This window comes from Notamacropus eugenii, chromosome 2, assembly GCF_028372415.1.
Source record: "Notamacropus eugenii isolate mMacEug1 chromosome 2, mMacEug1.pri_v2, whole genome shotgun sequence".
In the NCBI taxonomy this organism is placed as follows: Eukaryota; Metazoa; Chordata; class Mammalia; order Diprotodontia; family Macropodidae; genus Notamacropus; species Notamacropus eugenii.
The window spans coordinates 468905603-468933029 of record NC_092873.1 but is presented as its reverse complement, the minus strand read 5'-3'; the positions used below and the strand labels follow the sequence as shown (position 1 = coordinate 468933029).

Sequence of the window (27427 nt, the reverse complement as noted above, 5' to 3'; positions counted from 1 at the left end):
AAGGCACCACAAATCTACCAGTCACCATTCAAAATCCTCTGATATAACAGAAGCACTAGATTTGGAGTCAAAAGACCTGGATTTGAATCCTAGCTTGACCACCTTACCTCTGTGACTTGGTGCAAGATGCTGAACCCTGCTCTAGTATCTATCCAAGTCTTATATTGTAAAACCCAGAATCTATTACTAATGATATATAAACAGATACATATTCAATAGATTAGGATGAAGATATGGGCAAATCAAGTTGCTGAAGCCATCTTCAAGATGCCTTGAATCTGAGACATCAGATTCCTCATTTGTTTAAAAAAAAGGGGGGAGAGTTAGGGTGGATGGGGCTTGAAGGATTAGATTACTTTTAAAGTCTCTTTAGAGTCAGCTAGGTGCCACAGTGAATAGAAAGTAGAGCCTTGGGTCAAGAAGGTCAAGAAGTTCAAATCTGACCTTAGACCCTTATTAGCTGTATGATCCTGGGCAATTACTTAACCCTTTTTGCCTTAGTTTCCACATCTGTAAAATAAGCTGGAGAAGTAAATGGCAAACTACTCCAGTATCTTTGCCAAAACATCCCCAAATATGGTCAGGAACAGTTGGACACAACTGAAATAACTGAACCACAACATTAAAGTCTCTTTCAGATCTAAATCTATGATTCAGCCTTCCTTCTAAAACAGGTTGCAATTAACATTTCATTATTTGCTGAATACTTGTGATCTTGCATGCTTAGTATCTCTCTCACGCAATTCTTCTTCATTCCATCCATTGCCACCCTACTCCAAATCTTTAGTATCTCTCATAGACTACTACAATAACCTACTAATTAGTTTTCCTGCCTCCAGGTTCTCTCCCACCTCACATCCCCTATTCACTTTGGGCATCATCTCAAGGTTAATTTTCTCCAAACATACTACTTGCATTTTGTTCTACCACTTTTTAGTCATGTACAAATAACTAGATGGCCTCTGAGGTCCCTTTGAACTCAAATAACCTGTGATTCTGTAATATTGGGTGTCACTTCCCTTTTCTGGACCTTAGCTGTAGGATGAAAGGACTGGATTATATATGATTGCTAAGGTGTATTCCAGCTTTAAAGTTCTATGATTCTAAGATTTAATGACTCCAGTAGAATTTCAGGACTCTTGATTTAAATGCCCATATGGCTTCTCTCCCACCAAATTTCCACTCACTAATTACTATAGCATGTGATGAGAATAAGAGAAGAGAGGTGAGACAAGCAGACAAGAGGAGAAAACGAATCTAAGATGATGGCTGAATTTCAAGATCCACAAGTGATTTAAAGTTGTATTAACTCCTGAGGATTGATTTGAGACTGAATTCATAAGACAGATATGTTCAGCAAATTTTCTTCTAAATTTAAAACCAAGAGAAGTCCTAGACTTCAACACACACCACATGACAATCCAACCTTCTGAAATAGCTACATTACTCCAGAGTTCCTAGTAATCACCTTTGCAAAGTACCTGAGAGAGTGTAAAACTGCCAGGCAACCAGATGATTTACATGGTGACCTGCAAATGAAAGCAGATTTTGCATTTATATTGGGAAAAATCTATTAACCAGATAATTTACATTTCCCTCTCAAACCTCCCTCTGGTCTGAACATTCCAAGTTGTTGTCAATGTCCAACCTTATGAAGAACATTAACTCTCACCACTGCTTCTACAATCATTCATCAAGATGGTAATATTAGAAGGATGAAGCTGAATTTGCTTTGAACATGTAAAAAGGACACAATTCTAGACACTGCTGTCATTAGCCAACATGAAAATGTAAAGGAATGAACAGTAATGCCATAGGTCTGTCACTCTAGTCATTGATTTAAATATGAGTATACACAGAAAGTCCTAAGCCTTGTGTTCTCTACATAGGTTTATCTTGTTTTCTCTAAATTTTTACCAAATGAGATCCTGAGATCCTCCAGAGGTATTTCTAGTATCTGATGAGTTAAAGTCACCATTTACTTTTTACCATTCCAAAGCATTGTAAACTAGCTCCTTGACATAGGATGACTCTAGATTTGTCGGAATCTGGAAATGTGCAGCAACAGACTATTATTTGGATATATGTACACTACACGTATCATGAGAATTTCACAGATAATTGAGAAATGAAAAGAGTCTGAGAAATGTTCTTGGGAACATCATATACTCTAGTTGTCTCAAATTCTAATTTCATGTTTGTTTTTAGTTTATAACATTAATCTTGTTGTATCACTGCTACTTGCCATAAAGCTGTATTTCCCTTCATAAATACTTGTTAATCTAGTTACATATTTGTCTAAATCAAGAGACAAAAGACAATCTGATTCTGAGTCCAGCAAGCAGCCCAAACTGGTTCATGGTCTTGAATATGAAACAATTCGCCTAATAGGGGTTCTTAACATGGGTTCAAATTGGTTCATGGTCTTGAATATGAAGCAATTTGCCTAATATGGGTTCTTAACATGGTTTCCTTGAACTTGTTTTTAAAAATCTTTTTATAACTGGATTTCAATATAATTGGTTTCCTTTGTAATCTTATTTATTTATTTATTTTTTCATTTAAAAACATGATTTTGAGAGGGCCTCACCAGATGGCCAAAGGCATCTACAACTCAAAAAGATTAAGGGCCCCTGCTGTAGTCTCCATTCAAGTTTATATTGTAGAAATTGGAATCCATTACTAATGGTATATAAACAGTTCACTCAATAACTTGGGATGAAGATGTGGACAAATCAACTTACTTTTCCAGGCCTCAGTTCGTAAAATGGGACAACATGCTTTAAGTATAAGAAATATCTTTTCTCCAAGCCTCCTCTAAAAGCTCAAAGTCACATGAGCTCCCAGATGTCTTCTCATCCAACCCCAGGCCCTCTCTTTCATTCTTGATCTCTCCGTGAGGAGTTCTGAAGTGACTAAAGGTATTCTAATTTCTCATATTAACAGCGCTCCCATTTCCACCATTAAAGATAGAAATGGCATGTCTCCCAGAACTATTCTGTTCTCAACATTGGGAGTGAAATGACCTAAAAAGTCCCTCCCCATGTAGAACATACACATGCAGCTTTGGAACATCCCTCCATGAAAAGACAATTTAATTTCTATAGAATTATTAAAGCATGTGTGCTAATACTGCAACTTCTCCAGAAAGAGCCCATAATGGGTTTCCCAGCAGGCCTTGGACTCAGAAACTACTGACTACCAGTGCAAATAGAAAGTTCATTTAGTTTGCAGGAAAAGAAAAAAGAATTAGCCAACCAATACTGCGGAAGAAATTGGAGAAAAGCAAAAAAAAAAAAAAAAACAGTACAGGCGGAATAGAAAAGAGAGATGAAAAAAGAAGGGGTGATAGAGTCAAGATGGTGGAGTAAAGGCAGGGATTTACCTAAACTCTCCCCCAAATCTCTCCAAATACATTTAAAAATTACTCTATACAAATTCTAGAGCAGCAGAACCCACAAAAAGGCAGAGTGAAACAATTTAAAATGGAGAAAATGGAAGCTAATTACTTAATGAGAAATCAAGAAATTATAAAATAAAAGAATGAAAATATAGAAGAAAATGTGAAATATCTCATTGGAAAAAAAAACAACAACAACAAAAAAAAACTGACCTGGGGAGAGATGATTTAAAAATTACCTGAAAACCATGATAAAAAAAAGAGCCTAGACATCATCTATCAAGAAATTATCAAGGAAAACTGTTCTGATATTCTAGAACCAGTGGGTAAAATAGAAATTGAAAGAATCCACCAATCACCTCCTGAAAGAGATTCCAAAAATAATACTGCCAGGAAAATTATAGCCAAATTTCAGAGTTCCCGACTAAATGAAAAAACATTGTAAGCACCCAGAAAGAAATAATTCAAATATTGTAGAGCCACAATTAGGATAACACAAGATTTAGCAATTTCTACATTAAAGGATTTGGAATACAATCTTCCAGAGGGCAAAGGAGATAGAATTACAACAAGAATCACCTACCCAGCAAAACTGAATATGATCCATGGAGGAGAGAGGAATGGAAAGTCAACAAGACAGAGGAATTTCATACATTCTTGAGAAAAGATAAGAGCTAAATAGGACATTTGACTTTCAAATACAACACTCAAGAAAAGCATGAAAAGGTAAACAGGAAATAGAAATCATAAAGGACTAATTAAAGTAAAAGCATTTACATTCCTACATGGAATGATGATATTTGTAACTCATAATACTTTTGTCATTATTAGGGTAGTTAGGAGCATATATAGACAGAGGGCACAGGTGACTTAAATATGAAGGGATGATATCTAAAACATAAAACTAAGGAGTAAGAGAGAAATGTACTGGGAGAAAAAGAAAGGGATAGGTAGAATGGGGTAAATTATCTCACATAAGAGAGGCAAGAAAAGGCTTTTACATTGGAGAGAAAGAAAGGGGAGGTAAGAGGGTGTGAGTGAACCTTACTCTCATCATAACTGGCTCAAAGAAGGAATAACATATATACTCAAGTGAATATAGAAATCTATCTTCCCCTACAGGAAAGCAGTGAGGAAAAGAGATAAGAGGAGGGGTAACAGAAGGGAGGGCAGACTGGAAGAGGGATAGTCAGAAGCAAAAGACTTTTGAAGAGGGACAGAGTGAAAGGAGAAAGAATGGAATAAATGGGGAGTGGGATAGGATGGAGGGAAATATAGTCCTCAACTCTAGACTATATAACTAATATAGATTATTATGGAAATCCTTTGTATGACTACACATGTATAACATCAAACTGCTTGCCTTCTCAATGAGGGGGGTGGGGAGGGAGGAAGGAAGAAAATTTGGAATTGAAAGTTTTAAAAATGAATGTTCAAATTATTTTCACATGCAACTGGGGAAAATAAAATACTAAATTTAAAAAAAAGAAATTAAAAAAATAAAGAAGAAAAAAGGAGGGAAATATTGACCTGACATCAGTTGCATCAATTCTAGCCCAGACAAGGAAAGGAGTAGCAAGCAGGAGCAAAAAATGTTGTTATATAGATATAATGATACATATCTATCTAATAGTCGATAGCTAGACTTTGTCTATCTATCTATGTATCTATCTATGTATCTATCTATGTATCTATCTATGTATCTATCTATCTATCTCTCTCTCTCTCTATCTATCTATCTATCTATCTATCTATCTATCTATCTATCCATCTCTCTATCTCTCTCTCTATCTATCTATCTATCTATCTATCTATCTATCTATCTATCTATCTATCTATCTATCCATCTATTCTTCTATCTATCATCTCTCTGGATAGCATTGTGGGAAAACTCACCATAGAGTGAGGCAGTAATTTACATGCAGGATTTTAATAGTCTCCAGAAACAATCAGCTATAAGTTTTTTTTGTTTGTTTTTTTTTTGTTTTTTGAGACTGGATAAATGTAATTCTTCTCAGTATGAATCAGGTCTAGATTCAACAACATGGGCCACAACAGAATCAAGAATCTCAGATTCAAATCCTTGTGTGTATTTCTGAAATGATTCAAAGGTTTAGGAAGCTTGGATTGAAACCCAAGGGATGAGGGGGGTGTGTGTGTGTGTGTGTGTGTGTGTGTGTGTGTGTGTGTGTGTGTGTGTGTGTGTGTGTGTAAAGTGTCACTAGATGATTCTGTTTGGGACTTGCCATCTGATTATCACAGAGAAAACACTAGTCAAAGTGTCTAAGGCAGAATTTAAACTCAAATCTTCCTAACTCCAAGTCTGCTGCTCTATTCACGGAGTCACCTAGCTAATAACTGAAAGTCCACAGGATCACAGAGAGATAACTGGAATGGATGGACCTCAGAAGCCTAACAGCCTGATATCAAAGATGAGGTCATTGAGGTCAGGGGAAGCTAAGTGACTTCCTCAAGGTCACAAAGGTAATAAGTATCAGAGGAAGGATCTGGATCCAGGTCCTCTGCCTCCAGTGCCATTGCCCTCTATACCGTACCAGGATGCCTATAGCTCTTGATATAGAGTGCCCATAGCAAACTTCATGAGGTCATACTATCATAATGCTCAATCCAGGTATTTATAGAGCATCAGTTTCCAAAATTACTTCATGATGCATTCAAGGCAAAGGTCTTCCAAGTTCCTCAAGTATTCACAGAGAACTATACAGCTCCAAACAGAAATTTACCCTGGCATATAGAACTAAAAAATCTTCTCCCTCTTCAGTCTTTTGTTCTGAGTCGGTGTCTGCTCTCATTCTCTCCCTTCCTCTTCTGAAGACTAATTCAATAGCTTTATGCACCTTCTCTCAGCTCCACCATGAGAATCAATATGACTGCCTTTATAATTGCTCTTTAACACTTCATTTGCCAAATATTAATTAGATATTGAAATAAATTATTATCTTCAGATGATCAGAAATTAGAGCTTCAAGGAACCCTAGCATTCACCTAAACTAATCCCTCTATTTAACATATGAGGGAACTGTGGCATAAAGAGGTTAAATGGTCAAGTATCTTACTCAGGGTCACTCAGATAGTCAGTGGCAAGGCGGAAATTCAAACATACTCCTCTCATGTCAAATCCAGAATGCTTCCCATTCCACCATGCTGCTTCTTCAAAGAATGAAGACTTGTTACATCCATCACAATATATTACATATAGTTAAGATGAAGGATTCTTAAGTACGCTGGAGGAATAAACAGTCACTCTCTTTGGTTCTGAATGGCTTAGAAGGCTGAGAAATTCTGCAACACTTTGGGGCCTGTTTCACCGGAGACAGAAGCACCTATTGTTACTAGATCTGCCCATCTGTTGATTTGTCTGACTGCCCACATGGAAGATCTGTGCAGATGTGAGTTTTCCCAGGTATGTGAAGGAATTTACTCATATGCAAAGAGCTGAAGGCTGTCTTAGAATGCCACTCAGTGTTCTCAGAATCCCTGGGATGGCTCCATAGTCTCTGAGAGAACCTTCACCTCAAAATAGTAAGCTCTGCACAGAGCATGGGGTAAGGACGAGGACAGTGCGTTGAGTGGCACAGAATGGCCAGTGGCACAACTATAAAAAGCAAAGGCATTAGAAAGGAGGTAGTGGAGACCAGCAGCATTGCCACACTACCATTACTACTACTACTACCACTACTACCACTACTATTACTACTACTACTATTACCAACAACAATAATAATGATCACGTGTGGTTCTATAGTGCTTTAAGACTTTCAAAGCACATCACTTGTTATCTCATTTTATCCTCCTAACATCCTGGAAGGTAAGTACTATTATTATCCCCTTTTGCAAATAAAAAAAAAAAGAACCAAAGAGCTTAAGTGACTTGCCCAGTGACACACAGCTAGCGAATGTCTGAGACAGGATATAAACTCAACTGTGGCTTCAAAATGACTTAAAAAAAAAAAACAACAGACTTGAAGCTCTCTGGAATTGAACAAGAATTAACCATGGAATGAATGAAAATTCTTAGGGGTGTCAGATTTCCTAACTTGTATTGTTTTACCAAAGAGTATTGTAGGGCAAAGCAGTCAAAATCAAGGGTCAAAGAACCCTTTGGGGAGACCGGAATTTAAAACATGGAGAATTACTGTTCTGCAATAATGAATCTCTCCTGAATTCCAGTCCATCATTTTTAATATCTCCAATACTTAAAAACCAAATAGCACATTTACTTGCATGATTTTCCTTCTCTGCACAGATATTTTACTGTTAAAATAAGGGGAGTGGGATTTTTAATAGATAGGCATTCCCTTGGCCAACTTACAGGGAAGTTTCTGCCTCCCCAGTCATACAAGCTTCATAATTATCAGTGTCCCTGGATAATTAGACTTACTAAGAGGGCAGATTAACATGTAACCATTCCTTTTATGAAGATTGTCCTCCTTCTACATTCTCATGAATAGAAATCCTGCCTATGATTGAGGACTATAAAAAATACCACTCTTGCATCATCATCATCATCATCAGTTTAAGGACCTAGTACAGGGCAGGCCATAAGTATATATTTTTTGAGTGATCATTACAATAGCTCACACTTATGTAGTGTTTTTATAGTTTACTGATATAATTATTAACAGCAACTAGCATTTATATTTATTTTTTATTTTCTTAATAATTATTTTATTTGTTTTCAGTGTTCTATAATCACTTCCATATATCTTAGATATTTTCCCCTTCCTCCCCCACCTTCTCCCCTCCCTCTCCACTCCCTTTCCAAGATGACTTGCAATCTTATATAGGTTCTACACATACATGTCTATTAAATACAATTTCACCAGTCATGTTGAATAGAAAAATTAAAATGAATGCGAGAAACCATGAAAAAAAAACAAAATATAACACAAAAGAAAATGGTCTGTTTCATTCTGTGATCCAATTCCATAGTTCTTTCTCTGGATGTGGAAGGCATTTTTCCTCAAAAGTCCATTGGGAATTTTTTAGGTCCTTACATTGCTATGAAGGACTAAGTTTACCAGAAAAATTTCTCACACACTGTGGTTGTTGCTGTGCCCAAAGTTCTCCTGGTTCTCCTCCTTTTGCTCAGCATCAGTTCATATAAGTCTTTCCACGACTCTCTGAAGTCTTCCTGTTCACCATTTCTTATAACAAAATAGTATACCATTACATTCATATACCACAACTTGTTCAGCCATTCCCCAATTAATAAGCATCCCCTTGATTTCCAGTTTTTAGCCACCACAAAGAGTGCTGCTATAAATATTTTTGTACATGTGGGACCCTTTCCCATTTTTACGATCTCTTTGGGATACAGTCCTAGAAGCTCTATTGCTTCTAGGTGAAAGGGTACGCACATTTTTGTAGCCCTTTGGGCATAGTTCTAAATTGCTCTCCAGAATAGTTGGATCAGTTAACATTTATATTTAGACAGCACTTCAGCATTTACAAAATACTTTCATCATAACTCTTTGAGATATTGCAAGAATCCAAATTCTGACGCTTTTTAACCATATGACCATGAGCAAGTCACCAAAACTATTTGATTCTTAGTTTTCTCATTTGTAAAATGGAAAAAAAAAGTAATGCTTTAAACAAAGTCATTGTGAAGATAATGAAATAAGATGTGTAGGTTTTTTTTTTAAATCTTCAATAAATATTTTTGTTCAGACATTCCCTTCTCCTGATTCTCTTGGTTCCACCATAAATCTGACCAGTTCTCAATCCTGATTTATCATGAGCAGAATTACTTCAATGCTTCACCCACAAAAGAGAATCTCAACTGAAGTTTTTTGCTTGCTCTCCTCTTTGTTGCCTCCCCATCCTGGGAAGGTTACATCAGCACCATGGACATCACTCAGTGCTGGGTCCCTTAAGTGGATTCCTGCTTCACTACCACTTACAATCAAATATCATAGTAGGAGTAAAGTTATATGGTAATTTCTGATGGCTAATGTTTGCATTTTGGAAAAAACTGAAGGAGATCATGCTCCACAAGTCATACTGTCTTAGTAATTCCTTTTAATTCTTAATTCCTACTCCTGTTTCTGAGAATTGAGTGGGTGGGTCAATGGGCAGTTAGGATGACCTAGATTCAGGTACTTATGAATTATGTGACCTTGAACAAGTCATTGATCCTGTCTTTGCACCAGTTTCCTCATCTGTGAAATAAGACGAATGGACCTCTAGAAAGGGAGAGAGGGATTGTTTTGGAGCACTCACTATATCACCCCTGGTGAAGGAAAGAATAAATAAAGACTTCATAGAGTATCCCCAAAAGGTTTCTCTTCCTTGTCTAAGTAACTAGCCCTGACTAATATCAGATTTTCTAGTTTTATTTTTTTCCTATAAAAAACAGAACTAGATCCCTACTATGTAGCAACAAGACAATGAAAGAAGAAGGAAATATTGACTTTTTACCTCAGTTTGTCCTAGAAAAAACACACACAAACATTCAACAAACCACTTTATTTTACCAATGCCAGGAATCCAAGCCAAACAAGAATTCTGAGGAAGAATTCTGGAAATATAAAAGGTGTTACTAATCTTTGCAAAATCTCTGACAGCTAATCATTTTCCCTCTCTCCCAATTAATTCGATTTAAAAAATTACATACTAATATGTGAAAAGCTCTGTAAAAGAAGAATGGCAAATATCAATTCTTTCAATCACAAAGAGTATAAAGACATAAGAATATATTCTATTAACTGCTATGCATCCTACCTTAAGGTTGCAACCAATGTTGTATCCTTCTAAAGGAATGTAACTTTCTTACCTCCTTTATTTTTCTGTGTTTTTCTGTTTTCCTTCCTTCTTTCCTTCCTTTCTTCCTTCCTTCTCTCCCTTCCTCGGTCCCTCCCTCTCTCCCTTCCTCTCCCTCTCTCTCCCTTCTTCTCTCTCTCTCTCTCTCTCTCTCTCTCTCTCTCTCTCTCTTCCTAAGGCACCTAACAGAGTTCCTTGAACATAACAGAAGCCTAATAAAGGGTTATTAAATTGATCTGCATCTCCCAACTCCACCTATTTTCACTCCCTGCTCCCTATAACTGGAATTCAATCCCATTTCACCTATTAGAATCCTTTGTTGCCTTCATTGCTCTACTTATGAGACATCTTCTAACCAAAGCCTTTGCTGATCCTCGGCCTAGATGCAAATACACCACCTCCAAAAAAAAGATAAACCTATATTGACTGAATTTATACATTAAAGAAGATCATGCTTGACAGTTTCTCTGTCCTGCTAATTCCCCATCCCCACTCCCATTACTGACAGTTCAATGGATAAGTCAATGGAAAGTCAGGACGACCTGGGTTCAAATCCTACCTCAAATACTTCTAGTTGTGTGATTTTAGACAAGTTATTCACTCTTTCTTTTCCTCACTTTCCTCATCTATAAAATAAGGGCTGAGTGGGTGGAAGTGTACGCAAATATGTGTATGCATATTTGAACACATGTTGTCTCCCTAGCAGAATGTAAACACCTGGAAGGCCAGGGCTATTCATTTTATGCTGTGCAAGGCACATGGTAGGAGCTTTTGATTTCCATAAAAGCTTCACTTTATCATATTCTACCACCTGGTTTAAGGGGAGGATAGAAATCAGCAAGAATTGCTGGGGAGGGGGGCAAGATGGCGGAGTAATAGCATGGACTTCTAGAGTGCTCCCACCAAGCCCAGTCAAATATCTATAAAAACATGGCTCTAAACAAATTTTGGAGCTGCAGAACCCACAGAATAATGGAGTGAAGTAAATATCCAACCTAAGAAAGCTTGGAAGGTCGCTGGGAAGTGACTACTATGCCACGCTGGGAGCAAAGCAGTCCAGTATGGGTTGCGAGTGCACAAAGGGGACCTGAGCAGGCCTTGGGAAGACTGAATCTCTCACACATGTGATGGTTTCCAGACTTCATGACCCCAAAACAATGAGGATAAATTCTAAGGTCAGTGAGAAAAGCCTGTGGGACCAGTGCAGGAGAGTGGAGTGATCCCCCAGGATGGCAGAGGGGGGAGGGGCAGAGGAACCCATGGTGGTCACTGAAGCAGCAGGGGCAGCTGCAGTCATTGTTTCTGGAGCTCTAGGGCCACAGATTATGGGGAAATCAAACAGGTGGCAGTACACCCCTTACCCCCACTGGAAGCAGAGAACTACCTTAACAAAGAGCTCAAAAGTCAAGTAAATGGCTGGGGAAATAAGCAAAAACTGGGGAAAAAATCAGACTATAGAATCTCACTTTGGTGACAAGGAAGACCAAAGCATGCAAACAGAAGAAAATAAAGTCAAAGCTCCTCCATCCAAAGCCTCCAAGGAAGATACGAATTGGTCTCAGACCATGGAAGAGCTCAAAATGAAGCTTGCAAATCAAGTAAGAGAAGTAGAGCAAAAATTGTGAAGAGAAATGAGACTGATGCAAGAAAATCATGAAAAATGAGTCAACTGTTTGCTAAAGGAGACCCAAAAAAAATGCTGAAGAAAATAACACTTTAAAAAATAGGCTAACCCAAATGCCAAAAGAGATCAAAAAAGCCAATGAGGAGAAGAATGCCCTTAAAAGCAGAGTTAGCCAGATAGAAAAGGAGATCTAAAAGCTCACTGAAGAAAACAATTCCTTAAAGATTAGAATGGAGCAGATGGAAGCTAATGACTTTATGAAAAATCAAGAAATTATAAAACAAAACTGAAGGAATGAAAAATAGAAGATAATGTGAAATATCTCATTGGAAAAACAACTGATCTGGAAAACAGATCCAGGAGAGATAATTTAAAAATTACGGGACTACTTGAAAGCCATGATCAAAAGAAGAGCCTAAATATCATCTTTCATGAAATTATCAAGGAAAACTGCCCTGATATTCTGAAACTAGAGGGTAAAATAAATATTGAAAGAATCCACCCATCACCTCCTGAAAGAGATCCAAAAAAGAAAAACTCCTGAGAATATTGAAGCCAAATTCCAGATTTCCCAGGTCAAGAAAATATTGCAAGCAGCCAGAAAGAAACAATTTAGAATTGTGGAAAAACAATTAGGATAACACAAGATCTAGTAGCTTCTACATTAAAGGATCAAAGGTCTTGGAATGTGATATTCCAGAAGTCAAAGGAGTTAGGATTAAAACCAAGAATCATCGCTCAGCAAAACTGAGTATAATACTTCAGGTTAAAAAAAAATAGTCATTCAATGATGTAGAGGACTTTCAAGTATTCTTGATGAAAAGATCAGAACTGAATAGAAAATTTGACTTTCAAACATAAGAATCAAAAGCATGAAAAGGTAAACAGGAAAGAAAAATCATAAAGGACTTACTAAAGTTGAACTATTTACATTCCTACATGGAAAGATACTATTTGTAATTCTTGAAACTTTTCTCAGTATTTGAGTAGTTGGAGGGATTATATACACATAGACAGACAGCACAGGGTGAGTTGAATAGGAAGGCATGATATCTAAAAAAATAAAATTAAGGGTGAGAGAGGAATATATTGAGAGGAGAAAGGGAGAAGTGGAATGGGGCAAATTATCTTTCATAAAAGAGCCAAGGAAAAGCTTTTTCAATGGAGGGGAAGAGGCAGGAGGTGAGAAGGAAAAAATGAACATTACTCTCATCACATTTAGCTTAAGGAGAGAATAACATGCATCCTCAATTTAATATAAAATCTATTTTACACTACAGGAAAGTAGGAGAGAAAGGGATAAGTGGAGTGTGGGGGGATGATAGAAGGGAGGACAAATGGGAGGAAGGGTAATTAGAAGTAAACACTTTTGGAGAGGGACAAGGTCAAAAGAGAAAATAGAGTAAATGGGGGGCAGGATAAGATTGAGGGAAATATAGTTAGTCTTTCACAGCATGACTTTTATGGAAGTCTTTTGCATAACCACACATGTATAATCCATATTGAATTGCTTGCCTTCTCAGTGGGGAAGGGTGGGAAGGGAGGAAGGGAGAGAAGTTGGAACTCAAAGTTTCAGGAACAAATGTTGAGAATTGTCTTTGCATGCAACTGGGAAATAAGAAATACAGGTAACGGGATATAGAAATCTATCTTGCCCTACAAGAAAAGAGAGAAGATGGGGATGAGGGAAGGGATGGGTGTGATAGAAGGGAGGACAGATTGGGGGAATGGGTGATCAGAATGCATGGTGTCCTGGGGTGGGGGAGGGGAGAGATGGGGAGAAAATTTAAAAACCCATATCTTGTGGAGATGAATGTTTAAAACTAAAAATAAATTAATTAAAATAAAAAAAAAGAATTGCTGAGTGTAAGGTTGAAGGGGGCATAAGAATCTGGAAGAGATAGGCATTGCTTAGTGATCAAGAATCATGTGATTGAAGCATCATAGGATCACAGATATAGAGTTAAAGGGGACCTCAGAAGCAATCTAATCCAACCCCTTCATTTTCCAGAAACTGAGGCTCCAAAAGCTGTAGTGGCTTGCTCAGGCCCACACTGGGTTAAGACCTAACTCAGGTCTTCCTGAATACAAGTTCAGCTGGTATGTCTAACCTACATTTTGCTATCTCACACGGGGACAGAAAGTTTCCATAGTCTTAGACACCAGATAAGCAAGAGACTATTACAAACACTACCTCTGCCACATCTTTACACCAATCCCAAAGGTAGAGTTTTCCACCACTTCTCCATTATTTTTCTTTTGATATTGTCATTAAAATGTCCCTAGGGTATACTATCATATTAAAGAGATAAGTAGCTGATGAGATAAGTATCCAGAGATTTAATGCTATTTAGAGGGATTGCTATGGTCTGTTTAACAACCCTACATCACCAAAGTTTTGCTCCAGTAAATCATGTTATCATGATAAGAAGCGGGGGTGAACTCCATGTTCACAAAGTCTATGACTCTAGAGCACAAACTATGGCAGGTTCTACTAGGTTTGAAAAGTTTCACGTATAGGCTCAATGATAGACTGGAAGTTTGTGATCTAGGAACTAATCTCAATAGATTTGGAGAGGTTCATCACCAGGGTAGCCACAGCATGATGATGATGGTGGTGCTGGTGATGATGATGGGGATGACGATGGTAGTAGTAATGATGGTGGTGGTGGCAATGATGATATTACTATCATTATTTGCCATAGCATCTCCCAAGGTCTATCTGCTGCATTATAGAGGGGTTGCAATCTTCATCACTGGAGGGAGCATCCACAGCCTCCTAGAATGGTGGCACTTGAAATATATAGGACCCTCAGGAACAATCATATTTGCCTATTCAATTCCTACCCATCCTCAAAAGCCCATCTTGGGATTCATCGACTCTATAAAGCCTTCTCTGACCACTACACTGTGCAGCGGTCTTTTCATTCTCTGAGTTATAAAAACATTTGTTGCATATGCCAGCAACTCTGTCCATAAAAATGAATTCCTCAGGACTTTAATGGGAACAAAAGAAAAAAATCAATAGATTGTTTTAAAAATTTGTAAATAATTTATTTTAAGGTGCCATGGAAGCTAAGCAATGAAAAATAAATGCTGACTCTGCAGTCCTAAGACCTGGGTTCAAGTGTCTTACGTCACACTGTGGCAGTGTGGCATAGAAGGTAGGGAGCTGGCCTTGAAGTCAGGAAGACTTTGAGTCAAGTCCTGTTCCTGACACCTACTAGCTGTGTGACCAATGACAAATTACTCAATCATTCAAGTCCTCTTTAATCTTAGTTCTTTCACTCTGTCTATCCTCCAATTTATTCTGTTTATATCTTGTTTATACATAGATGCTTGAATGTTGTCTCCACCTATTAGACTGTGAACTCCTTGAGAGCAGGGATTGGTTTTTGCCTTTCTTTGTATCCCTGGTGCTTAGCACATAGGAGGCACTCAAAAAACTCTAGATGAATGGCTTAGTAATGATAAATGTTATTTTATGACTTGACAAAATTCAAAATCAAAATTCCCTTCACTCATACACTGTATCATCATATCTTTGAACCTGAACAATAGTTTTGCAAGTGTTCAACATTAGAAGGGTGGTGTTGTTATGTTCATCCTTTGTTGCCAAAGAAGACTCTGCCATCAGAGAAATGATGAGATGACTTGCACTTGACTTTGTTTGGAATGAGGGAGAGCTGTGCAAGGTCAGTAGCCTCACTTCTCCTCCAGAGCAATCTGAATCCAGTGACCAGATATTCATCAGGATGAGTGGAGATGACCCAGGATGCAAGGGGAGACCTTGGCCCCTCTAGGCCAAGGTCTATTTAGGTACTCCCTATTCAGGTAACACCCATTCAGTGAATAGACCTGTTTAAGAAGTAGCCAGGGGATGGCCCCTTTAATGAGGCAAAGAAAAATAGTAATATCAGGCTGGGAAAGAAACAGCAACAGTTACTATTGATAATCACTCTTAAGCCAGGAGGGTCCAGAAGAAAGACCTCAGGCAGGGGCTTAGTGTTGTCCAATGTATGAGCTTCAGAGTGAAGTAGGTTTAAGGTTTTGATAAAGGAGAGGGAGAGGGAGAGGGAGAGAGAGAGAAGGAGAAGAAAAGGAAAATGATGGAATCTAGCCAGTAAACCCCAAACTAACTGTGCATCCTCTGACCATCCAAATTTACCTTCCTTTGGAGAGGACATTGGAAGGGTGGAGTAAACGGGACATTGGGGGCGGGATGCACAAAGGTACTCCTGATGATGAATACCCTGTACTCATTCAGGTCAGCATCTGTTAATTTCCTCTGACCCTAAGGATGGCTCTGGATACGCTACATCATGCTACCTCTCCGGGCATTTCTTTTGAATGACCTCTGATTGACGTGTATAACCAATAGTACAGCATTTTTGAGAGAGAATATTCTTATCCAAGATATGTTAGAATAGCTCAGGCAATGCATCTGAAACTGAGTGATTTCTCTCTTAACAAAGGGGGAAAAAAGCAAAAAAAAAAAAAAAAAGCTGTGACTCAGAATTGAAACTAAATTATCCTAATACTGAGAGAGGCAAGTGAAGACTCATACTCCAAGTTAAACTTCCAGCCTTACATCACATGCTTTGTTTCACTCCTCACTCAACTCTCCAGTTTTCTCTTTCTACCCTTGGCCACCTCTTTTCTAGTTCCCCTTTAAGAGTGATCTTCTTTCATTAGAATAAAAGCTCCTTAAAGGTAGGAATAGTTTTTTGTGCTCCTAATTGTATCTCTAGCAGTAATCACAGAGCTTGGCATATAAATCACTTAATAAACGCTTTCTCTGTTTGACAATCCAAATGCGAAACTAGAGTCAAAATTTTAAAATGAAAATTACAAATTTTAATTTTACAGTTCTTAAAATTGCAACAGCTTTTATTTGCATGTTTGATTTTTTTGAACCTACTCTGTTACCTTCTTTAAAACACAATTACCTTTGTATTGAGAATTACTTGATATTTTTCTAATGCCTCTTGAAAATAACTGGGGACAGTGGTGAAATGTTAAAAGCAAAATACATAAATAAACAGACAGACAGACAGATAGATAGATAGATAGATAGATAGATAAACAGATAGATAGACAGATAGATAGATAAACAACAAAACATTCCAAAGATATGTATAGGTAGCATGGTCTAGCAGAAAGTGAACACCAAAGAAAGTTTCCTTGAACCCAAATTCCTTTCGAGTGTTCACTAAGTGACATGCTTTCAATTAACTTAATTTTTCACATCAGGACTTTTATAAACAGTCATCATTTCCCAAAATATGAATAGGAAAACAAACAGAAGGATGCTTTTCATGTCAGAAGTTAAGATCAGATCTAGGGCTGACCCAGGAAACTAGACCAAGAATGATCTTGGCGAATGTTTCCCAGAGGATGCGGTGAGCCCAGGCAAAAGTTCTTCAATGCTTCTCTATTGCCTACTGTACCCAAGTCTGAACTATTTAGATTGACCCCCTCCTTAGCCTAGGTAATTATGAACCCTTATGAATTTTTGAAGTTTTAATTATGAATTTGAATTATAAATAATTATGAACCCTCACCTACAGCCTGGTCAGTTTCTTCAGTATCCCACATATACCTCATGCTTCTATTTACATCTATTGATATCTTCCTTTGGGCACTTCCTTCCAGGTTAATAATAACAGCCAGTTTTGCTGTTACAAAGTGATTTACAATTATCTCATTTTATTGTCACAACAATCCTGGGAGATAGGTGCTATTATTATCCCCATTTTACAAATGAGGAAACTGAGATAGGTAGATGTTAAATATCTTACCCATTCACAGAGCTACTAATTGTCTAAAGCTAGATTTAGACTCTGGTCTGACCCCAAGTGTAGCTCTCCATGTACCATACCAGCTAACTGTCAACTTAATGTCCCTCCTTCCTCTCCACTTGTTCTCTAAGACCCCTGTCAAATCTCACTTTTCTGATGGATCCCTTTGATCCAGCAATACCACTACTAGGTCTGTATCCCAAAGAAATCATAAAAAAGGGAAAAGGACCCACATGTAAAATGTGTGTATATCTCTCTCTCTTTCCATAGATAGACATAGATATAGATAGATATAGATAAAGATATAGAATTAGATATCAGCTCTTTCGTGGTGACAAAGAATTGGAAATTTAGGGGATGCCCATCAATTGGGGAATGACTGAACAAGTTGTGGTATATGAATGTAATGGAATACAATTGTTCCATAAGAAATAATGAGCAGGCAGATTTCAGAAAAACCTGGAAAGACTTATATGAACTGATGCTAAGTGAAGTGAGCAGAACCAGGAGAACATTGTACACAGTAACAGCAACACTGTGCTATGACTAACTTTCCTAGACTTAGCTCTTCTCAGCAATGCAATGATCTAAGACAATTCTAAAAGACCCATGATGGAAAATGTTATCCACATTCAGAAAAAGAACTATGGAGTCTAAATGCAGATTATTCTCTTTTTTGGTGTTTTTTTTTCTTTCTACTGGTTTTTCCTTTTGTTCTGACTCTTCTCTCACAACATGACTAATGTGGAAGTACATTTAATATGAAGATACATGTATAGCCTATATCAGATTTCATGCCATCTTGGGGAGGGGGGACAGGAGGAAGGTGGAAAATTTAGAACTCAAAATCTTATGAAAGTGAATGCTGAAAACTAAAAAAAAATGTTTTTAAGATTTTTTTTAAAATCTCACTTTTTCAGAAATCTTCCTTCCTTACCTACTCTTGCCCTTTCTCCTGCGATCTTCTCCCATACTAACTATTCTATACCATACAGCTGGAAACTTACAGACCTTCTCTCTTAAAGTTCTAGTACATTGCTTCGTAGTGGTATGGCTATGACTTTAGGTGATCATATTACTCAAATTTGAGTATGCCAAAGCGTCATGCTGGAAAGACTCTCTGTACAGACCAGGCATTTGGTTTCCTGCCTGCTTTGCTAACTGAATTAAAATAAACTCATCAATTCCTTACCAATAGATCATGAAATTATCATTGTCTTTCACCCATTCAAGGTTCCATCCCAATGTGCCTGACCTGCCTTTTTGTGCCTTCTATCTCTTGCCTTTGTGACTTTCCACCAGATGCACCCCATACTGGAAATGCATTCCTTCCTCACCTCCACTTCCCAGAATCCTTAGTTTCTTTCAAAGATCAATTCAGGCAGCATATCTTATCGGAAGCCTTTCCTAGTCCCCTTGATTCAATTAACCTATCTATCAGTAATTAGCATGAAGCAAGCTTTTGTTATATGTATGAGAGAGAGAGAGAGAGAGAGAGAGAGAGAGAGAGAGAGAGAGAGAGAGAGAGAGAGAGAGAGAGAGAGAGAGAGAGAGAATATCTTTGTTCTCAGTGAACTCAAATTCCAATGGGGAGAATGGTAAGGGGAGCCAATACACAAACAATTATGTACCAACACAACAAGGTACCATACAAGGTAAATCAGAAATAATCTCAGAGAGGAACTTAATGAAGACAGAGACATTTTTTGTCCTTATATTGCTTGATCAATAATCATTAAACATTTGTTAAGCACCTACTATGTGCCAGCCACTGGCACTAGAGATGAAAAAAAGGAAGACAGTCCCTGCTTTCAAGGAGCTCACAATCTCATAGGGGAAGACAACAAATAAATATATACAACCAAGCATACAGCAGGCATTTAACTAATGCTTATTGAATAGAATTAAGATTTTTGACCATAGCAACTCATGAAAACTATATAACAAGGTACATGATTAGCCTTGGTGGATAGAGTAGGGCATCCTACTCTCAGGACAAAATTCCAGATCCTTTGAAGCGCTGAAAGGGACTCTAATGACCTTGGATTCTTCTCCTGCTTCATGTATCAATGCTGTCTATCCCAGCCCCTTGGGAACAGGAACTCATGCCTTTTCCTCTATATATGCCAGAAAATCTGGCACAATATTATCAGAAAGTGGGCATTCAGTAAATACTTACTGTTTGATCCAGATTCTCCTAGTACTTGTAGAAAGGTAACCAAAGACTAATGGTTCTGGCAGGTAATTCCTCAAAATGAAGCACTACATAACCCTTCTTGCCCCTCTGCTATTTTCCAGGGTGAAAGGGTCTAAATTTTCAAATTAACACATTCCCACCACACATGGTGACTTATGCCCTGTGCAAAATATCAAACCCAGCATGATGGATGTTGGCATCTCCATCCATGTGAAGGCGTATTATTGACTTTCAGGAAAGAGAAAAGGAAATGCGTGTTTGCTGACAAATTTAACTGGCCTTGAAGCAAAAGAGTGGGGGTATAAAGTCTAGGATACTCCAGGTTACCATAGCCACCCCATCAGGTCTCTACAGTGAGCAGCATTGTACAGAATTCAAAGAACTCATCTTTTTGCATTTGATCTTTCTCTATATACTAGAGATCCCGGTTAAATGTTTGTGGCCTTAAGCCTTAGCTTTGGGATTCAGGAGCAAACATTCTGCACCCCCGTCACCCTGGCTCATTCCTTTCACATAATGTTTAAGGCCTAGTTCATGCACAGTGCTCAGCCAAGAACAGACACTTTCCATGCACATTAGTGCTCCCCCAGTCCTTCCACCACATGCCATATAATGTAATGAATGGATACACCTGCACCTCATCATGCCATTTCCAGAGTCACAAATGCCCATTTAATTAGTCCAGAAACTTAGCACTTAAACAGATCAGGCTGGGTGCAGAGACAGATGAAGCTACAAGATTTCCATTGAAAGATATAATCCAACTTTTCCCCCCCACTAAAATCAAATAATGCAATCAAGAAATTTGGTTGGTCCAAATTGGCCCCTGATATAATGAACCTTAGAGCTTGAAACCCAACTGTCAAAAGACTGGGCAATTTATGAGATCACTGTTCTTCATCCAGAAAATAAAAGTTTTACTCCCCCATATTCCATATGGTTTTCATGAATGTGATTTGCCATTTTGGAAATAAAGGTGCCTTTGGAGATAGGAGTGGGAGTGGGAGGTGCTAAGAAGGGTACAACATGCCTCACTGCTTACAGTGGTCCAGCTAAGAGTGATGTTCATACAAACTGAACTTTGGCTGGAAGGGCCTTAATGCAATTGGAGCAGCAGTCTGTGGGATACTTATTGTTCTTTGTGAGTTGGGGGCTTACATGGAATGGAGTCTGCATTTTTTTAGGTTTAATAAGACTGGTGATACTATATTATTGGAATTTTCACTTGAATTGGTAAATGACAGGATATTACCTAGTGGGGGGAGGGATGGCAGGTGTGTGGGCCTGATGAGGAGAAAGGCAAAGCTGTAGTCACTTTAGTTGAATGAGTCACACAAGCAGGAATGTGTTTTTGTGTGACTCTTTGCAAAATGGCCTAACAATGTTACAAATATTATTGAAGTCTGTACAGTGCAAAGGATATTGGGAAAGAGGTTAAAGAAGTGATGTTTTTGTGGCCCTATACAGGGGTGAGTTTTTTGGGCTCTGTGCATTTGTGGTGTGATGATGCTGCTGGTAGAAATGTAATCATCAGGAGAAAGAATCAGTATAAAATAAATATTTCATTCTCCTTCTCACTTAGGTGCTTTTGGCATTCAGGAAAGCTGAGATTTATGCCTATGCTGGATATATATGGTACAAAGAAAATAAGCTCATTAACCAATTGTTGATGTAACTTAGGAGTTTGAGGAGGTAGTCATCAGCAGAATATGGCTGGATGGGTTGAATGTATGTTCCCTTCCATGATAGGGACTGGACATCCAGAACTGGAGATTCAAATGGAAAACCAGGATAAAGAGAGCTACAGCTAAGTGAAAGGAGGCAAGGCTGGTGGCAGTCACATGGCATAGAAGGATGAGAGCTTCTGAGAAGCACAGCAAAGAGTGATCTTGTCTGGTTGAGTTTGGCCTGTAGATTCTTGCTAAAGTATGAAGAACTGCAAGGTTTGGGACACACTCAAAAATTTTGTGCAAGTGTGAGTTGATGGGGGGTGGTGTAGAGAATACGGTAGCTGGAGAGTGGGGGAAAGGGGGCATTAATGCTGTGGGTGATGTGACGCCAGGGGCATACAGGGAATGCCGTGCCTTTAGCTAGCTACCCAGAGAGGTCACAGTGTTTGGAGTTGGCTATTTGAAGACTCCGAGTATGCGTCCTTTGAGGAGAAGAGACGCAGGTGGGGCTGAAGGAGCTATTATTGTGGGGACACGGTGTTCTGACTGGAGGTAGGGTAAGCTCTTGTGTACAGGCAATTCTGTGTTTCCATATGGGTGTGGAAAAGACGGGTGGCAGGGCGGATCTATGGAGGTAGCAATGGGGGGGGGGGGGTCGCAGCGAGCGAGTGGGTGTGTGTGTGCGTGTGTGACTGTGTGTGTCTGTGAGTGTGTCTGTGTATGTATGCATGGAGCAGGAGGGGACTGGGGGAGGGGGCCTCCCCGGGGACTCACCCAGCACGAAGTAGGGGAGCTCTGTGTTCTCCAGGTCGTCCACCACCACCATTTCCCCGGGGAAGTCATTGCGCACTGAGAACAGGAGCTTGGGCTCGGAGGCCGAGGGGCTGTGCATGATGCTGAGGTCGTTCTCCCGCAGGAAGGGCAGCGCCGACACCGTGATGCTTTTCAGCTTGCACTCCAGCTCCTTGGATGGGTCCCCGTCTCCTCCTCCTCCGGCCGCCGCGGCGGCGGCCGTCGCCAGCACAGCCGCCGGCATCCAGCAGCAGGCGAGCAGAGCGCAGAGCCGGGCTAAAGCCATCTTGAGCCCCGTCCGCCTTCCTCCCAGCGCTGAGATGGTGGGGGAGGAACGGAAGGGAAGGGAAGGGAGGGAGAGAGAGAGGGAGGGAGGGGAGGAGGGTGGGGAGGAGAAGGGGACCCCGAGCGGGGAAAGCCTTGGTCCAGGGGCTGGGGAGCAGCAGCCTGCCTGCCTCCGGTGCGGGGCACTCGCTGCCTGAGCTCCGATGCACCCAGAGATGGATTTCTTTGTTTTCAGGGTTGCGTGCACTAAAAAGGGAAAACACTGGGGGACAGCAGGACCCGAAAGGGGGAAGGCAGGCGGGAGGAAAAGGAAGGCTAGCTAAGGATTTCAGAGAATCAGGTCAGCCCCCGAGCTAGCGGCTTGGGCTGCTCCTTCTCCTTCGCATCTCCCCAGCTCTCGCACCCACTCCGCTATTAACTACCTGAATTGGTGCTTTTTTTTTTTTTTTCCCAATCAGACTTTGCAATGCAAAATCTTCCCCTGGCATCATTCAGATGGCTCAGTGGACTAGGTGGAGGCAAAGCGCGCAAGCACACACACACACACACACACACACACACACACACACACACACACAATCCTTAAAGGAAGCTTTTGAAATGAACTATGAATATGATTTATGATGACCCTCTCCAGTTCATTTTGGTATCTAAACACTCCTATCACTAACTACCCATTCTTGTCATTTCTGGTCCAACAGTTGGATTTGGTTACTGAAGTAGGGGGCGGGGAGAGGGGATAAAGGAGAAGAGAATGAGACTGTGTTTAACCAGTTGGGAAAGCGTTTTTAAGGAATTTGGAGGGCGCTGTGTCTATTATCCAGGAACCCAAAGAAAGCCTTACTGGGTAATGCAAAATAATAGACTGGAGTTTTTCCCTTCAGGTCTGCCTAACTCAACTCTGTTTCCAATTTTTTTAAAGGGAAACTATATACTCAGGTGATTGTTTGGTATGGTATAGCTGCCAGAAGTAAAATTCTTGACCGGAAAAGAAATGTGGATAAGTTAAAGTTGGCAAATATGCAATAGAAAAATAATATTAATAATAAAAATCAATCTGAGGAGGAAAAAAAGAACAAAAAGTAAAGTTTCCAGCCCTCTAATAATAAATCAGAAAGAAATATTTGAGTATGTATAGTTGTGTGTGTGTGTGTGTGCGCATACTAACTCAACATTCTTTTTGTAATGATGAGCATAGGATATTTAACAAGTGTTCTAGGGGGAAAAATCATTCACATTAGATTAATTTCCAATAATGTTAGGTAGCCTCTCCTTTTCAAAAGAATGACAGATACAATGTTTTAAACATGTTGCAGAGTATGCCCTTAACATCCAAGTGAATTTTCACCTAAGCTGTAGTCAGTCACTAAGAAAAGTGCTCCTAAACGCTCAGGTATTGTAGTCCTCATACTCAGTTTCACAGAGAGTAAGTGACACTCAATCCCTCAGGAACTTGAACCACTATGTATCTTTTGCACAGAAGGTCCTATATTTTGGAAGCCATTTCTTCTTCATCTTATCAGATATGGATGTAATCTTGTTTTTATATTGCACCATGGAAAAAATGCTGATTATTTTATAAATATCCCATCTTTGACCGATTGTTTAATATTGGGGACTGGGTGGGATCTCTTTATGTAACCGTTTTTATATATGTGGATAGTAGATAAATGTGTTCTCCAATGAAGTACCAATAGTAGAGGAGGGGGATGGTTATTAATTTTACTAACTCATTATTACCATAAAAGAAATTACACTCCAGGACTCAAATTATCCCAATAAGCATTAAATGCCTACTATGTGCCAGATACGGTGCTAAGAATTGGGGATTCAAATAAGAAAAAGACAGCTCTTGCATTCAAGGATCTTATAATGTAATGAGGGAAAGAACACAAAACCGGAAGGGAACAAGGGCAGAAACCAGGAGGAACTCTCCTCTTTGGAGTTGAAGCCAAGCAGAGCTGCTAATGGAAAACTTGAGTTATCTTCAGAGTTCTGAGGCCTCTACAACAGAAGGTGTTGGAAGTTTACTGCTTCACTATCCAGGTCTCCAATAAGACATGAGAGGCAACTTGAAGGGGTTGAGAAATAGTAGAATATCCAAAAATTAACTCAATCTGCATGATGGCATTGAGATTTCAAGTGACTAGCTTATGACAGGAAGGCTCGATGTTCTACAGAGCTGCTGATGGGAAATGGAAAAGTGTTTGTTGGATTGGATTGAATACCAGAAGAAATAATTCTGGTAAGTCAATTTAGGAAAAGGAAGTCTTTTATCTTGGCAGAAGTTCTATATGGTCTGGTAATAATGGCTGGCAATGATGATAACAAGTTGGGGGGAACAAAAAAAAAATAAATTTTCAACCTCGGAAAGAGCAGATTCAGAAACATCTTTAAATTTTCCTCTGAGTTGGCCAAATGTTATATCCTACAGGGATCAAATTTTGCAGAATCTGCAGGGAGAAAATGAGATAATGGGATAATATCACAATCATGGCCTCAAAGGTCTCTTAGACAAAGCCAGTCATGGTATAATGAGAAGAACACTGAATTTGGAGATGGTTTTTGCTTCAATATCAAGGTCTGCTATTTATTAACTGTGTGACTTTAGCCAAGTCACTTAAACACTCTAGGTCTCAGTATTTAAAATAGACAACTGTGAAGGTTCCTTCCGGTTTCAATATATAATATGATGATCTAATCCTAGAATTCTGAGTCACTCATTTCAATACACTGTCAGTCAACCAGCATTTTTTAAGTGGCTATGATCTACTAGGCTCTGTACTGTGACACAAATAAAGACCAAAAAAGAAAAAAAATGCCTCCAAAGAGCTCACCTTGCCTCATATTTTACAGGAAAAATTGAAGCTATTTGCCATGCACACCCTCTTCTCATTTCATATCACTCATATGCCTTCTGCCATTATCTCCTCCATCACATCTCTGTCACATAATGAGATGGCCTTACTTCTTACCAAGGCTAACCCCACTACATGGTCCAGCAATCGATTCCTTTTCATGTCTTCCAAGAGATTGCCCCTGCTGGCATCCTCTTTATCATATTTTCAATCTCTCTCCTTGTCTACTGGTTCATTTCCTACTACCTACAAATATGTCCACATCTCCTCCATCCAAAAAAAAAAAACCTACCCTCATTTGTTCTTTCTGTCCCCAATATCATCCTATATTTCTTCAGCCCTTGGAGGTTAAATTCTTTGAGAAAGCTGTCTAAAATAGGTGCCTCCACTTTCTCTCCTCTCACTCTCTTCTTAACCCCTGACTTCCTACTTTATTCGACTGAATCTGCTCTTTCCAAGTTACCAATGGTTTTGATACCACATCCAGTGACCTTTCTTTCAGTCCTCATTCTATGTGACCTCTCGGTAGCCACTGACACTGTTGATCACCCTTTCCTCCTTGCTACTCTTCTCTAGGTTTGGGGGACACCTCTCCTCCCTGGTTCTCCTCTTACCATCCAACTGTTCTGTGCCAGTCTTCTTTGGCATCCAGATCACACCCTGTAGTCATAGGTGTCGTGCAGAATCTTCTGGGTTCTCTTCTGTTCTTCATCTCTGCTACTTAGTGATCGCACCAGCTACTGAATTTAATTATCATCTCTAGGCTGACAATTCTTAAATCTACCTTTCCTGCCACAACTTCCTTTATGATCTCCAGTCTCACATCTCCAACTGCTTTTCTTACATCTTGAACTGGTTGTCCAGTAGATGTCTTAAACTCAACATGTCCAAACCAGAGCTCATTATCTTTCCCCTTAACCTGCCCCTTCTTTTCCCTATTCTGTACAGGGTACCAGGGCAGCCAGGTGGTGCAGTGCATAGAGCATCAGTGCAGGAGTCAGGAGGACCTGACTTCAAATCTCACCTCAGACACGTGACACTCATTAGCGGTATGACCTTGAGCAAGTCACTTAACCCCAATTGCCTCATCCTGGGTCATCTCCAGTCATCCTGATGAATATCTGGTCACTGGATTCAGATGGCTCTGGAGGAGAAGTGAGGCTGGTGACCTGCACAGCCTTCCCTTAATGAAAACAAAGTCAAATGCAAGCCATGTTCTCTGATGGCATAGTCTTCTTCGGCAATGAAGGATGAACACACAGGGTACCACCATCTTCCCTATCTCTCAGGCTCATTACTCAGTTGTCATCCTCTCTGACCCCATATATCCAGAATCTGTTGCCAAGACCTGTCAATTTCACTTTGTGCCATTTCTTTTCTCCTCTGACATTGCTGCCACTTTGATGAAGGCCCTTATCACCTCACACCTGGACTATTGCAATAGCCTGCTTCCAGGTCGCAAATCTCTTGACTTCTCCAATCTATCCTCCATTCAGTCACCAAAGTGATTTTCCTAAAACACAGTCTGATTATGTCTATCCCCTACTCAATTAACGCCAGTGGCTTTCTGTTCTCCCTAGGAAAAAAATGTAAAATGCTCTGTTTGGCCGGGAGCAAATACAAAATGCTCTGTTTGGCATTTGAAGCCCTTCATAATCCATCCTTCTCCATTTTTAGGCTTCTTACATCTTACTCTCTAACCCATACTCTTGATCTAGTAACACTGACCCCCTGCTGTTCCATGAAAAGCACTCTATCTCTCAGCTCTGGGCATTTTCTCTCTCTGTCACTCATACCTAGAATGTTCTCCCTCCCTATCTCTATCTACTCAATTTCCTGGCTTCCTTTAAAATTCCATGTCTGCAGGAAGCCTTCCCCAACCTCTCCCTCTGTTAAATATTTCTTATTTATCTTGTATATAGCTTGTATGTATATGTGTATATATATCTACACACACACACACACACACACACACACACACACACACACGATTATTTGCTGCCTTTCCCCTTAG

At 39.4% G+C, this 27427-nt stretch overlaps 1 protein-coding gene across 1 annotated transcript in view; it reads right to left on the bottom strand.

The window, feature by feature from the left end:
* The window catches only part of ASTN1 (astrotactin 1), a 461200-nt gene extending 438144 nt beyond the window's left edge, over positions 1–23056 (bottom strand). Inside the window, exon 1 of the mRNA XM_072648560.1 lies at positions 22253–23056. Within this exon, the coding sequence (XP_072504661.1) occupies positions 22253–22556 (304 nt within the window). The 5' untranslated portion in view covers positions 22557–23056. The remainder of the gene's footprint in view (positions 1–22252) is intronic.
* Positions 23057–27427: the final 4371 nt, after the last annotated feature.